At 40.1% G+C, this 15,673-nt stretch overlaps 2 protein-coding genes across 5 annotated transcripts in view; both read left to right on the forward strand.

Annotated features, from left to right (window-relative positions):
* MGAT5 (alpha-1,6-mannosylglycoprotein 6-beta-N-acetylglucosaminyltransferase) overlaps window positions 1-15,673 on the forward strand; it is a 148,600-nt gene that overhangs the window by 98,161 nt on the left and 34,766 nt on the right. For all 4 annotated transcript variants that reach the window (XM_070731355.1, XM_070731361.1, XM_070731370.1 and 1 more), the window contains exons 4-7: window positions 3,076-3,152; window positions 4,147-4,236; window positions 13,926-13,997; window positions 14,999-15,166. In XM_070731355.1, coding sequence (XP_070587456.1) covers window positions 3,076-3,152; window positions 4,147-4,236; window positions 13,926-13,997; window positions 14,999-15,166 — 407 coding nt within the window. The remainder of the gene's footprint in view (window positions 1-3,075; window positions 3,153-4,146; window positions 4,237-13,925; window positions 13,998-14,998; window positions 15,167-15,673) is intronic.
* CCNT2 (cyclin T2) overlaps window positions 1-15,673 on the forward strand; it is a 365,293-nt gene that overhangs the window by 81,985 nt on the left and 267,635 nt on the right. The window lies entirely within an intron of this gene.

The following is a 15,673-nucleotide window of genomic DNA, read 5'->3' on the forward strand; positions in this document are numbered from 1 at the left end:
CCCGCCTTGCCTCGCTTGACTGGCCAGAGGACATGACATTCACCGCCTCCCGTGCCTCCTTTGGCTTTGCGATTGGACGCGCCTCCCGCCGCTCTGCCCAATCGCAAAGCCAAAGGAGGCACGGGAGGCGGTGAATGTCATGTCCTCTGGCCAGTCAAGCGAGGCAAGGCGGGGAATGTTGGGGGAGTGAAGGAAATTTAAACAGATTACGAAAAGCTCGGTGGTGGATGGCATTCCTTCCAGGAAAACGCCCAGCCCAGCCCCCGTGACTGGCCAGAGGACATGACATTCACCGCCTCCCGTGCCTCCTTTGGCTTTGCGATTGGGCAGAGCGGCGGGAGGCGCGTCCATAGGCTTGGTCGGGTCGCCGCAGCACCCTCCCTTCGCCAACCCTTTGGCGGTCACCGGTGGGCTTAGGGTGCCTCGGCACCGACTTCGCTGCCCCTTCCCGAGCCCAGCCCCGTCACATTCGCTTTCCTCCCGCCCGCAGCCGAGACTGATCGTGGGCTCCTTCGCAACCTCGGAGAACTTCCAGGGCATGAAAGCTCACGAAAACCAGGAAGCTCTCCGAGGTTGCGAAGGAGCCCACGATCAGTCAACTGCGGGCGGGAGGAAAGCAAATGCCAAGGGGCTGGGCTCGGCTCCTCCCCTTACCAGCCCCGCCGCGGAAGGCTCCATTCTGTTCCCTGCCGGCCCGATTGAGCGGCCGGCGGTCTCCATTCAGGGAACAGAATGGAGCCTTCCGCGGCAGGCCTGGTAAGGGGGGGAGCCGAGGGGGGAGCCGAGCCCAGCCCCGTGGCATTCGCTTTCCTCCCGCCCGCAGCCGACTGATCGTGGGCTCCTTCGCAACCTCGGAGAGCTTCCTGGTTTTCGTGAGCTTTCATGCCCTGGAAGCTCTCCGAGGTTGTGAAGGAGCCCACGATCAGTCGGCTGCGGGTGGGAGGAAGGCGAATCCCCTGTGGGCTCCGTTACATCTTCCGCTGCCAGCCAGGCCATGCTGGCGGCAGCGGAACAATCGCCTTCCTCCCGCCCGCAGCCGACTGACTGTGGGCTCCTTCCCGAGCTCCCTTCCTGAGCCTCCCGTTCTCTCTCCCTCGCCCCTTCGCCTCCCTGTGTTCCTAGGAGAAGTGCTGGGGATTGAGGCAAGACAGACCTTCTGCTCCTCACCAGCACTTCTCCTAGGAACACAGGGGGGCGAAGGGGCGAGGGGGCGGAGAGAGAACGGGAAGCTCAGCATTCCATCAGCCGCAGCGCTGGCTGTCAACTTTTCTTTTTAAAACTGGGCAGGAGCTGACTTGCCTCCCCAGTGCTAAAAAGAAAAGTTGACAGCCAGCGCTGCGACTGACGGAATGCTGAGCCTCCCGTTTTCTCTCCCTCCCCCTCGCCCCTTCGCCTCCCTGTGTTCCTAGGAGAAGTGCTGGGGATTGAGGCAAGACAGACCTTCTGCTCCTCACCAGCACTTCTCCTAGGAACACAGGGGGGCGAAGGGGCGAAGAGAGAACAGGAAGCTCAGCATTCCGTCAGCCGCAGCGCTGGCTGTCAACTTTTCTTTTTAAAACTGGGCAGGAGCTGACTTGCCTCCCCAGTGCTAAAAAGAAAAGTTGACAGCCAGCGCTGCGACTGACAGAATGCTGAGCCTCCCGTTCTCCCCCCCCCCCACCTTGCCCCTTCCGGTTTCGGCATTCGGGAGACCGCTGGGTTCCCAGCTGTCTCCGAACGCCAAACACCAAAGCCGAACTTCCGCGTTCGGCTTCAGGAGACAGCTGGGAAGCGGCGCGGCTCTTTTAAAAGATGACAGCCGGCCTGGGGGGCTTCCCAGCACCCCCGAACCCTGTGCTGGGAAGCCCCCCAGGCCGGCTGTCACCTTTTAAAACAGCTGCGCCGCTTCCCAGCAGTCGCGGAAAGCCGTTTTTTTGCGGGGGGTTTTTTGGTTGCACGGATTAATTGACTTTACATTGTTTCCTATGGGAAACAATGTTTCGTCTTACGAACCTTTCGTCTTACGAACCTCCCCCCGGCACCAATTAAGTTCGTATCTTAAGGTACCACTGTACATGGCTATAAACTAATTATGCCTACTCCAAACTCATTTCCATATGGTGCAATTAACAGAATCCATATGATACAGATTGAGCTTTATCATGTGTAACAAACATGCCAGCTAAAAAGTTGCCTAAAGCTCTTGTGGGCCCATCAGACTATATCAGTGTCCAGTGATAAATCATTATAATAGATTATTTTTTCTTATTTTCAGGCTGGGGGGGGACTGTTTATCCAAATGAACTAAATAAAATAAAATGGTCTGACTGAAATGGGATCCACTTCCAATTTTACCTCACTGTAAAATTTCTGCCCAGTCAATACTAACATAAGAGTGTGGCACAAAGTAAATCTTGGATTACTGTCTTGTTTGTTGTCATGGCAACTTTGAAGTGCAGAGTTATTCTGGTTCAAGTTGTCATAATGTGAAAGTTGCTATCAAAAATTGTTAGCTTGAGAATCTTCAATACGTCCAACAGGTTGCCAAAATTTTGGAATCCCGTCTGAGTTTAATAACAAAATGAGAGAAGGTTTTGGATCCTAGGGTTCTCACTAATATCCATTTCTGTCTGTTTTTATATGTGTAACATAGATTTCTTGGAAAACCCCATTTTAATTTTAACAGGTTTTGAGCCTTTATCTACTTTTCTTATTAAAATTGTCATTCAGACCTTTGACTTCCATCAGCTAATTGAATGATAGCTGTACTTTAGTTTAACGAATAGGTTAATTGCATTTCTGGTTTTAAAAGTTAGTTGTGCTTAAATATAAATGATGAACAATTATTTCCATTAATTCTTAATAGCCTCTCATGTCTGAGCACATTTGATGCACATTCCATTTATTATTCCCTGGTTTCATGGCCCTTTTCCCATTTCCCAGCAGAGAAATGAGGAAGAAGACTGCTGCATTTATAGAACTCCATTAGTACCTCAGCGATGATTCATCCTCACAGTCAGCTGAGGTGGAAAAATGCTAATCTATTCTCATGTGTTTAATATTACGTATTACATTGTGTTAATTTTTCTTCTTCAGATCTCATTAATGGAGCCCAGGAACAGTGTGAATTGCCTCCTATGGATGGTTTTCCTCACTGTGAGGGCAAAACAAAAGTAAGCTTCATCTATTACACTATTTATTTATTTATTTGTCTGGATGTATTCATTTTTCAACAGAAAATGTTCTAATGCCCTGATTTCATCTGACAATTTGTTAATTGATCAAAAGACCAGAGGTGAGGGGAAAACACATTTTTCTCTTAGCTTGTGACATACAACTATGATAACTGAAGGCAAAGTATCTAATAATTCATAAGGGATCAAGTCATTGATAAGATATTGATCCAGATGCATAATGTACTGCTCAAAAATAAGGGGAACACTTAAACAACACAAAATAACTCCAAGTAAATCAAACTTCTGTGAAATCAAACTGTCCACTTGGGAAGCAACACTGTTTGACAATCAATTTCACATGTCAGCACATTCAACTTTGTACAGAACAAAGTATTCAATGAGAATATTTTATTCATTCAGATCTAGGATGTGTTATTTGAGTATTCCCTTTATTTTTTTTTAGCAATGTATATAAACCTCTTATTTATGAAGAAGTTGAGTAGTAAAATGTTGTAGATTGCAGTTATATTTGAAGGGCAAAGATAAAAAGTGTCTTTCTGTGGGGAGATGGGCATCTAAAAAATCTTGATATAAATATGTAAATTTTAAATTTTAAAAAATATTAGAAGTTTTCAGTCTCATTTACTGAGACAAACCTGGTTTGATGAAACTCAATGTAAACGTGTATGTGGGTAAATGATCATGCTCACAGTGCTGAACTTTATATTTATGGGAAAGTTTTTTTGACCAGCATTTCCCTATTAATCATAGCAATTATCTCTTTCTGATAACTGAAGTTTGCCTTGATCTTGTTGATTTAAAATGCTATTACAGCAGCTTCCTGAGAATTAATTAATTGTGTACTTAATATTGCAGTCTAAATTCATAAGAACCAAAACCTGTTGACTGAAGGCACATGTATTATTATTATTATTATTATTATTATTATTATTATTATTATTATTATTATTATTATTACTTTCCTTTCTAGTGGATGAAAGATATGTGGAAATCTGATCCTTGTTATGCAAGTTACGGTGTTGATGGGTCCACATGCTCATTCTTTATTTACCTCAGTGAGGTCAGTAAATTTTCATTTCAACCAATACATTAAGGTTTATCTGAATGCATCTGATAAACAGGTTGTAATGTGTAAAAACTTGGGCTATAAACACTTGCCAGTTTTAAGAGTAAAAAACAGTTTGTATCACGTATGCTGCAAGAGATAACTATAGATATTCCTATGAAAAAAATGACTAAGATTTAATAATCTAATAGCATGACAATATTAAAATTTTCATTTTGCCATGCAAATTGTTTTCCCTGAGGAAAATGGTATCTTCTTTTCAACTAATTATAGTCCATCAATATTTGCACCTCTATAAGCTGTATTTAGTCCTAGACAGAGCTCTGCCATTCTCTGAGCAAATGCTTTGCTTTAATGATAGCTGCTCTAGGGTTTTTTGCATGAAGCCCCTCTTAGAGCATCATAAAGCAGCCATTCTCCTTTGCCTGCTATTGTCTTAACCAGTCAAAAGTGCCAAGTAGTTCTTGACCAGTCACTTAGTGACCATTCAGCTACAACAGACCTTCCTGGGGATACTTAGAACTGGATTCCAAAGTTCCAATCAGTGGACAGGGAAGCAATCATATGACTGTGTTGGTATGTCTCGGAGCAGCTAGGCTACGATACCTTCGACATACGCTGAGCAGAGATTAAGGAAGAGTGTGGATGTGTGATACAGCCAGTAATGACACAGACGTAGTATGCTGAATAAATATTATTTACATATATACATAAAGCAGAAATAATGAGAAAACCGCACATAGCAAGCACAAAGCAAAATACACTCCCCTCTCAAGGTAAAGGCAAAAGTTGAATGAGCAATCCAGTATCATCGTCAGGAGAGAGTACTGGCACCCTCTTATGGCTAGCCAGCCAAAGTCCTTAAAGTGATATTACAACTGTAAAAGCATAAACTACAAGAGGCAGTTTAACATACATGGCAATCCCAAATATCAGTATGTACCATGTACTAACACTGCATTTTGAGTACTCAGCAATCAGATGCCAAACCCAAGGAACTAAGAACAACATGAGGAAGTATTTCAATGTAGTAGTAGTAGTAGTACGGTAGTAGTAACAACAACAACAACAATAGTCTTCGGAGAGGGGCGGCATACAAATCTAATAAATTATTATTATTATTATTATTATTATTATTATCATCATCATCATCATCACCATCATCAGAGTTGGAAGGGACCTTGGAGGTCTTCTAGTCCAATCCCCTGCTTAGGCAGAAAACCCCATACTACATCAGAGAAATGATTATCCAACATCTTAAAAACTTCCAGTGTTGGAGCATTCACAATTTCTGGAGGCAAGCTGTTCCATTGATTAATTGTTCTAACTGTCAGAAAATTTCTCCTTAGTTGGTAAATCCACAGTAACTGAATTTAAACATGCCTGGGATAAACATATATCCATCCTAAGATAAAATACACGAAATAGTATAAGGGCAGACTAGATGGACCATGAGGTCTTTTTCTGCCGTCAGTCTTCTATGTTTCTGTTTCTAGTTCTAAATTGCTTCTCTCCTTGATTAGTTTCCACCCATTGCTTCTTGTTCTACCCTCCGATGCTTTGGAGAATAGTTTGACTCCCTCTTCTTTGTGGCAACCCCTGAGATATTGGAACACTGCTATCATGTCTCCCCTAATCCTTCTTTTCATTAAACTAGACACCCAGTTCCTGCAACCGTTCTTCATATATTTTAACCTCCAGTCCCCTAACTATTTTTGTTGCTCTTCTCTGGACTTTTTCTAGAGTCTTAACATCATTTTTTCATCGTGGCTGAATGCAGTATTCCAAGTGTGGCCTCACCAAAGCATCATAAAGTGGTATTAACTCTTGGCGTGATCTTGATTCTATCCCTTTGTTAATGCAGTGTAGAACTTCGTTGGCTTTTTTGGCAGCTGCTGCATTCTGCTAGCTCATATTTAAATGGTTGTCCACTAGGACTCCAAGATCCCTCTCATAGTTACTACTGTTGAGCAATGTACCACATGGTTTCTTTACTAATGCAGGATCCATTACAATCTTAAATGAAGAACTACCTGTATAAGAAAACTCCCTGGTTAATAACTGCTTTTGTTGTTGCAAGTTGTCTTCTAAATATGCTTAACTACAGTACCAGTCCCTTTGTTCCTATTACATTTTAACCAGTGGCCAATTTAATTTCAATACAGTATGTTATATTGAATAAAAATAAACACAGTTGTTATTATTGATTGGTTTAGTATGTATGCACAAAGTAACAATTAATTAATAATAAAATAGTCAAGAGTTAATAATTATTGCTGTAATTAATTATGGCTCCTGACTGTATATCTTTTTATTTCAGTCATTGCAGTGAATACATTATTTGTTTCACATAATTCTAACTCCTTGTATTATACTATATAAAACAAATGCTCTTTCCATTGTTATGGAATTTCAGAGGAAGGCCTGGCAGCCATGTATTATTAGTTGTTGAAAGTTTCCATGTGTTTTGCAGACACTGGGTTGATTGGCCACCTCTGTTTTGAACAGTGAATACACTCATTTGTTCCCAGTTGTTATCTCTGCATGTTACAACAGGACAGAGTTAACGCTTCAATTTGTTCCAGTTCATACATAACAATTCGCTGTTAGTTGTATACAGCACCAAAGTTCTACTTATAAATAGAAAAAGGAAAAGAGGAGCAGCAAAGAGTATTTCTAGCAAATCTTAGGGTTATATTAAATGGCCTCAGAATTTTTTTTAAAAAAATATGTTCAGTCAGTGTGAGATTGTGTGCTGCAATGTAGTCCAGAAGTCCTAGGCAGCTACTTCCCAGAGAGTAAAGAGGCAGCGGAGATTAGAATAGGAAGAGAGTAGGAATGAATTCTGCCTAGCCGCTCAGAGACTATACGCAGATAGTTGTTTTAAGATTCTATGTGAACAACAACAAAGAAGCTACTCAGAAGTAACTTCCTGTGTTGTTCTTGTTTATCGGGTCTGGTAAATGTGTTATCAATTAAAAGTCTTGCATGATCATTGTCTATTATGAGAAGTGTAGTTTAGATCTCTTTATTACAATTATAGTTTTGTATGTAAACATTTTGAGCAGCTGCAGTCAGTATCTGGATGCGGCAATAGTTCAGAGATCCCATCTAGTTCAGTTTGAATTGACTAACATATTTTTCGGAGTATAAGATGCACCTTCCCCCCCCCCCTTCCAAAAGAGGATGGAAATGTTGGTGTGCTTTATACATTGAATAGAACCATTTTTGGCCTCCAGAAGCCCCGCCCCTGCATCCCATTTTTGTGAAAAATGTACCCTTTTTTGCAAAAATGAGTGGGGAAGGTTTGGGAGGCCTGCAAAGTGCTCCTGGAGGCTGGGGAAAGGCAAAAACACACTCATTTTTTGTAGGGAAAAAAGGGCCATTATTTTTTTTTTTAATTTTATTTATTCATTTTTTATGTCGCCCTTCTCCTTAGACTCAGGGCAGCTTACAACATGTTAACAATAGCACTTTTTAACAGAGCCAGCATATTGCCCCCACAATCCAGATCCTCATTTTACCCATCTCTGAAGGATGGAAGGCTGAGTCAGCCTTGAGCCGGTGATGAGATTTGAACCGCTGACCTACAGATCTACAGTCAGCTTCAGTGGCCTGCAGTACAGCACTCTACCTGCTGCGCCACCCCAGCTTTTTGATTTTCTCCAGCCCCTAGGAACACTCTGCAAGACTCCCAAACCCTATTTTTGCAAAAAAAAAATGGGCCGTTTTTGCCAAAACATGGGTGTTTTTACCTTCCTGCAGCCCCTAAGAGCCTCCCAAGCCAAGCTCTTCATTTAGTGACTGTTCAAGTTCACAACAGCACTAAAAAAATGACTTATGTCCATTTTTCACACGTACAATTGTTCCAGCTTCCCCGTGGTCATGTGATCACCTTTTGCGATCTTCTGACAAGCAAAGTCAATGGGAAAACCAGATTCACTTAAGAACCACGTTAATGACTTTAACAACTGCAGTGGTTTTTTTAACAACTGTGACAAGAAAGGTCATGAAATGGAGCAAAATTCACTTAATAAATGTCCAACATAGCAACAAACATATTGGCTCAATGGTGGCTGTAAGTTGAGGACTATCTATATTTTCTGTAGGATGTCATAAATAGTGCCCATATTAATGTGATTTTGGGGGCAATCCAGGCATTCTTATCTAGGTATTTTTGCAATATTTACATACATTTTTTTATTTTAAATGGACAAACAATGTAGAATAATCATTTTATATTTTATAATATGTGTTTTATTGTTTGGTGTTTTTTAATTTTAATAGTCCACATTGAAAACTTTGGTTATTGGCACATTAACAGTTGTAATAATAACAGATAATAAAAACAATGGCCAAATAATTAGCTAGTGTTACCACCATTACTTGTTTGACATGTAGCCTACTTGCCTTAAGCTCTGATAGAATAAAACTTAACTAGACATTGAAAAGAAAGGGCCAATTAAATTGTCATCAATTAGGTTGCATTTGCTCCTTTGTGTCTTTTATTGGATGGTATCTATCCTATCAGATAGATTAAGTTCATAGATGCTAGAAACTTAGTTCAATGCTATGTATGGATGCGGTCCTTTTCCAAATTAATTTATATTGAAGAATTTTTCACAGATTAAATACAAATGTAAAGAATAAGGAAAGAAAAGATATAAATAAATAAGAAATAAAGAAAGACAAAAAGAAAGGAGAAAAGGGAAAAAGATATAAAAGAGTGGCTCCCTTATGTTCTTTATTGTGAATATTTAAGTGTCTTCTGTCTTTGTGCATCTTAGTTTAGTTATCACTTTCCATAACTTGTTACAGTTGCTTGTCCATAAATTATAGCAATAAAAGTTCTGGTTTGAGATTTTTAAATATTTTTAAATATTTTAAATTTATTTGGATTTGTCATGATGGCTGTATCTTGCTGTGAGCCGCCCCAAGTCTGCGGAGAGGGGCGGCATACAAATCTAAATAATAAATAAATAAATTAAAAATAAATAAATAAATTAATATTAATCTTTAAAATTCTTTGTATTACTATATGTATTTGAATCAGGGATGAGTTGCTACTGGTGCAGTAGGCAACTGCGTACAGGTAACGGCCGCCAGATGGCACAATTTGTGTGCGACCGCTCCAGTGCCAGTCCTTCAGGTGCCACCATATTTTTTCTTTAATTTTGGGTATTTTTTGCTTCCTACGCATGTGCAAAAGCAAAATCTCACGAGGGGATGTTCTCGTGCATGAGATTTCAGCAATTGTTTGTTTCCACGCATGCACAGAAGCAAAAAATCGCTGAAATCTCGTGCTCGCACGCGTCCCTTCACAAGATTTCGGTGCAGTTTTGCTTCATGCACATGTGCGGAAGCAAAACCATGCTGAGGATATGCGCACGCACACAAGACGACTCAAGCTGCACATGCAGCACACCAGTAACAGCAAGTAAGAGCAATCGGAATTTTAAAACATTTTTACAAATAGCACCAAGCATAATAAAATGATCACTCATATTTCTCAAATTGACATGTACGGATATGGTTCTAAGTGACTAATAATACCTGCATTAATTTCACATGTCCACTACAAAGCATCATTTTATCTGTTCAGTAGCTGTCTTTTGGCATTATGCTGTTGATCTGCTTGGCTTATTTGGAAGTTTAAAAATATGTAGATACCAGAGGTGGTATTCAGCCGTTTAGGCAAACCGGTACAGAGAATTTGGCCTCGGCCGTCAAACCAGTAGCAACTTCTGGCTGGCTACACCCCGGCCAGTCGCTGCTCTCTCACCTGCTTGAGACTCACTTGCCCCACCCACCTGACACTTGCCCATCCCATCCCAGCCCTATATATGTTGCCTTCGCTTCACCATGCTACTCGCCTTGCCAGTTGCCTTGCTGACGCCCGCTCAGCTCCCCAAAGGTAAGCAATGCATGTCGCCCGCTCACCCTTCACCTTGGGTCGGGCCCCCGGGCCCCAGGGATGTGCCAGTCCCCAAGGCTCCAGAGCCGCTGCCCGCCTCAGCCAGATCAGGGGATGCGCCATTCTCTGGCTCCAGTCTTGCCCAGGAGCCACTGACAGTCCGCCTCAGCAGGGTCGGGAGATGCGCCTTGCCCCAAAGCTGACACCCCACTCTCCCTTTGCCAGTCGCACACATCGCTCCATTTCACCTCCTTCAGAGGCCCCAGCCCTAGTCCCACTTTCTCTCCCATGACCATTGGTGGCAGAGGGGAAGGCAAGCCAGGCTGACCCATCACCACTGGGCTCTCCACCAGCCCGCTTGTCACCCCCCTTGCCATGAGATGATAGCTCGCTTCCTCCCCCATGACCACTTCTTTTTTCCAGATTACCTTCCTTTCATGGTGGCTGGGGGCATAGGAAGAAATGACAAAGATTAGGCCAAGTCTGGACAGAAAATAGGTAGATAGATAGAAATGCATTTTTTTCCCCTATCAGGTTCTGTGGGCATGACTTAGTGGTGGGGGTCATGTGACTGTGTAGCTTGGCCGTGAGTGCCGTTGAGTTGGCCATGCCCACAAGATCCTACCACCACCAAACCACTCCCACAGAACTGGTAGGGGGGGGGAATTGAATACCACCACTGGTAGATATCTTTTCAAGATACAATTTTTGCAAGAAGCAAGTACACATTTATTTGTACTATATTATTTTAAAAGTTTTAGTAGTATATTCCCATCCATCCATTGGGAAGTATAGGTCAACTTTGCCGTTTCATACTTCAGCTTTGTAAAAATCATGTTATTTTCAGTAAGGCTTAGAAATATGTATGTATGTGGGCCATTTAATCCCATTGGGGCATATTTTTTAATAACTCCCTTTTTTGTAGAATTCAGTTTTTCTTTTCTTTTTTTAGCAGAGCTTTGTGCTTTACTGCTAGTGTGGTTATGAATGAGAACTAACAATTTCGAAAGGCTGCCTATTATTATTGTTTTCTTTCGGAAACCTTTAGTACTAGAATATTGGATGACTGATGTTCTGGCTAAAAGCCATATCTTGAATTACAAAGGGCTTGTTCATTTCCATATTGTTCAAAGGCACTGGGTCGCCTGGCAAAAGGTTTGAACTTCTGCTATCCGTAGCAAAGAAGTGCCATCATGATATCAACCACAAGTTATTCGACATCCCTTCTTAATCCTACCATTCATGTTGCGGTTTAAAGATGAAACATCTATAGATGAAAACTTAAGTATTTGTGATCACAAGCACAAAAGGAAATTCTTGTAACCATTACAACAATGTGGAGATATGAATTAGTCTGGCTGATCAATGTCACTTAGAATTGACATTTATATGACTGTTAAAATGGACAGTAGTGGAGAATTAACTATTTATGATAGGCTGAAAGCTGAATGCTAACTCTTGTGGCTACGTTTAAAGTAGTTTGGAAGAAGTAGAACAATGGAACTAGAAATGTTAATAGTGAGGAATTAGATATGTTAAGGGCACTGTAGTTTTTCATTTAGCATATTGAAAACGTAACATTAACTTGATTATGACTCTCTTCTGTGCTGGTGCTGTGCTTACTTAGTTTTACTAAGACACAGGTGTTAAACTCAAGGCGTCACATTGCTGTCACCTGATGTATCACGATGAATTTTTCCCTTCACGGCCTGTGAGTCACCAATTTGACACCCCTGCTCTAAGACATAGAAGAGCTGGGCAATGATCTGGCATGATAGTTGTACATGCAGTTTATAAAGTTCTGTATGGCTCAAGGAGTTGCATCTGTACAAATAAGCACAATGGCATTATAATATTTTAATAACAAGAACCTTCAGGAATAATTATTTAATTGGAACAGTTCAAAAGCAAGGATTGGATGCTATTCACAAAATAATGTTATTTGAGAATTTTTAATACTGGTTTGTTCCAAGTTACCAGGTCAGTATCTCTGCCCCTCTCGATTTTCTGTTGCTTATGGACTAAAACTCCAAAATATTTTGGCTATCTTTTTTTTTTACACATAATAACCTTTTCCTTCATTCAGTCTTTGTGGAAACATATCCAGTGCAGACCGCCACAGGGAAAATGAATATTCATTATTCTTTCTCTCTCTCTCTCACACACACACACACACACAATTTTTCCTCTTATGTGTAACTTTTTCTCTTTTTCTTTTGAAGTCAGGTATGACTGAAAGCAGACCCAAATAATTGAAATAATTGAATGGAAGGAAGTACATTATATAATATCACATCACTGATCCTTTCAATTTCAGAACCATGTTTTGAATGGTCTTTTTCCACATAGCTCAGAAACCCTGTATGGCTCTTGTGTATATTGAGAAAGTGAACATTGATGGTGAACAAGAGCATTGTTTAAATATGACATTTATTTCCCAGTAGTTTATTGGTTGTTCTGTCTATCAGGAATTAGATTCTCTTCTAATGATTGCTTACTGCGTAGTAAACAATTTATATTTGGATGTATATTTGGAAGTCCTTAGGCCTTGGTGTAGAGTTTCATCTTGTGGATAGCATTTTAGACATTATTTGATAACAGAAAGCCAGCAGTCAGTTTTTGAATTTCAGTACTCTTCCCCAAAGCAATAGAAACTACATGAGGGTGAGTTCTCTTTTCAAGTTTTTAATGTTTGTATTAAAATATCAAATCAATGGGTGAACAGTGTTGCACCCGAGTGTTAGACACACTACACTAGTAAAGCTAATCAAATTAATCATAATCCTTACATTCAATCCACTTAACGTATTTCTAATAATAATGTATACTTATATTAATTTATAGTCTTATCATTTTTCAATTATTCCACATTTTTTCTTATTACTTTCATTTTGTAATATTAAAAAATCTATTCTAATATTGCCCCTTTTCTTATTTCTATAACCTATTCCAGTTTTTGATCATAGAGACTGAGTTCTCATACCTATATGCTTCAAGAAGTTAACCCAATATCACATTCTAGCTGTTATTGTAACACAAAAAGATTGAAACTAGGCCACCCTTTCTAAAACAGGGGAGCAGTTAGTCCTATGCAAAATTCAGGCAGTATAAAGAATGGGAAAATGGAACATGGTTGTGACTTTTTATAAACCTTGTATTAGATGCCATGCAAGTTACTGGAATTATTTCATAATGCTTCTTTGCTTTTTTCAAAACAATTCCTTATCAGAATTTCCTGGGTTCTTATATGCTTAATTGGCTCCTGTTTAGCCTGCCAGGCAAAAAAATTAACTATCTATGATGCATTGTGTGATGAGTATTATATCTTCATTTCTAAAATTTATAGTGGCCTGGAATGAACTTCCCCAACTGGGGGCTGTTGGATATTCTGGCTAGCAATTTAGAGCATTCCCCCACCCTCAATATTTAAGGAGCAGCTAATCTAGGGTATGTTCTATCTTCCAGGCTACGTGAATATTCTGATAGGAGTATTTCCAGGTCTTGAGAACTATTGTTTTTATGTTACTGATATGACCTCCTAATAAAAAGTAACCAATTTATTGAAGGATGGAAGGAAACCTTTAAAAGTGATGCTATTTCCTGTATCTTTTGAACTTCATTGTTCTTTTTGCTATCTTGGTAAAAACATTTTTGTCACCTGCTACTGAACTTTAACTGTTCTGCTATTAAATGAGGGTAGAATTACATCGACAAAGTACAATACAGTTTATTTTACTGGATTCTGAAACTTAACCTAACACTTCTACAGGTTGAAAATTGGTGTCCTCGTTTACCCTGGAGAACAAAAAATCCCAATGAAGAAATGGATCAGAAGGCAACAGTAAGCTTTACCCCCATTTAAAATTGGCTTTGTAATTATTTTAGTTTTTATAAAATAGATTTCTCAATGTTTCCACTAAGAAAAATAAAGTATAGATAGTAAAACAGAGAATTAGTCCAACTGTATCATCTCTGGGATCGCCTTCTGCCGCACGAATCCCAGTGACCGGTTAGGTCCCACAGAGTTGGCCTTCTCCGGGTCCCGTCGACTAAACAATGTCGTCTGGCGGGACCCAGAGGAAGAGCCTTCTCTGTGGTGGCTCCGACCCTCTGGAACCAGCGCCCCCCAGAGATTAGGATTGCCCCCACCCTCCTTGCCTTTCGGAAACTCCTTAAAACCCACCTCTGCCGTCAGCCATGGGGGAATTGAAACATCTCCCCCTTGCCCATGTAGTTTTTATGTATGATTTGATTGTGTGCTTGTTTTTTATATATTGGGGCTCTTTTGGATTTTTTAACTTAAAACTGTAATTTAGATTGCGAAATATTAGATTTGTTACTATGTTTTGTTTACCATTGTTGTGAGCCACCCCGAGTCTACGGAGAGGGGCGGCATATAAATCCAATAAATCTAATCTAATCTGATATTCTGATAATGTTTATCCCGTTACACACACCCCTCCTTCCCCTCTTACTATTATGGAAAATACCAATAAGTTGGAAATAAGTTTTGAGAAAAAAAAGTTTAAAACTTAACCACTAAGCAAATATTTATGTGAGTAGCTCAATTTCTAATGACTAGATTTATTGAATTTGCAAAAGGTATTTGAGATTTAAGTTCAGAATCTTTATTTGATGGTAGTCAGTGAAACATGTTTGGATGTAGCATATCTTCACTAGAATTTTGATCAGTAACGGAGCCAAATTTGATAAATCAGAATTTTTCAAGGATCAGCAACTTTTGTCACCCCAAGTGCCATTGCTAGACTTCAGAAAGATCTTCTTCTATACAGGGAAATTTTGATTTTGCATTACCACTGATTTTTAAAATGTATTATTTAGTTGAAGGCTGAAATTAGAACCAATTTTGATTTGCTGTATAAAATGATGTCAAGACACGAAGAATTCCGGTGGATGGTGCTGCGAATAAAAAGAATGGCTGACACTTGGATAGAAGCAATAAAATCACTTGCTGAAAAGCAAAACTTGGAAAAGAGAAAACGAAAAAAAGTGAGTTCACTACATAAAATATATTTTTACATTGTTTTAACTTGAAAAGCACATTGCAACTCCATATACCTAAAAAGGGAAAGACCCCTTAAGTGGAGCTGTAGTTCTGTTGATGAGATGGACAGGTCTACGTAGTTTTCTTGGTAATAACTCAGTGCCACGGCCCCATTGACCAATCTAGAATATGGGTTGCTAACCTTAGAACACTTCTAATATATTCTCACATCCCTTACAAAAGTAAATAATTATATGAATATAATAATGCATATACACTATAATTTTGAAACTTCTGAACCCAAGTTTTTCGCAACTCCTGGAATATTGTCTCACTCTCCCAGTTGGGAATCCCTAATCTAGAAGATACTGCAAAAATTCTCATGTCTGTATGATACTTTGTAATTTTGAATTAGCAAAATACTGCATCATAGGAAATAACTTGGTCCAGGCAGATACCACAGGTGGATTTCCTTTCATGGAAGAATTAACAGCCATCACTATTTAGGAATT

The sequence above is a fragment of the Erythrolamprus reginae genome, chromosome 1, assembly GCF_031021105.1.
Source record: "Erythrolamprus reginae isolate rEryReg1 chromosome 1, rEryReg1.hap1, whole genome shotgun sequence".
Taxonomy (NCBI): domain Eukaryota; kingdom Metazoa; phylum Chordata; class Lepidosauria; order Squamata; family Dipsadidae; genus Erythrolamprus; species Erythrolamprus reginae.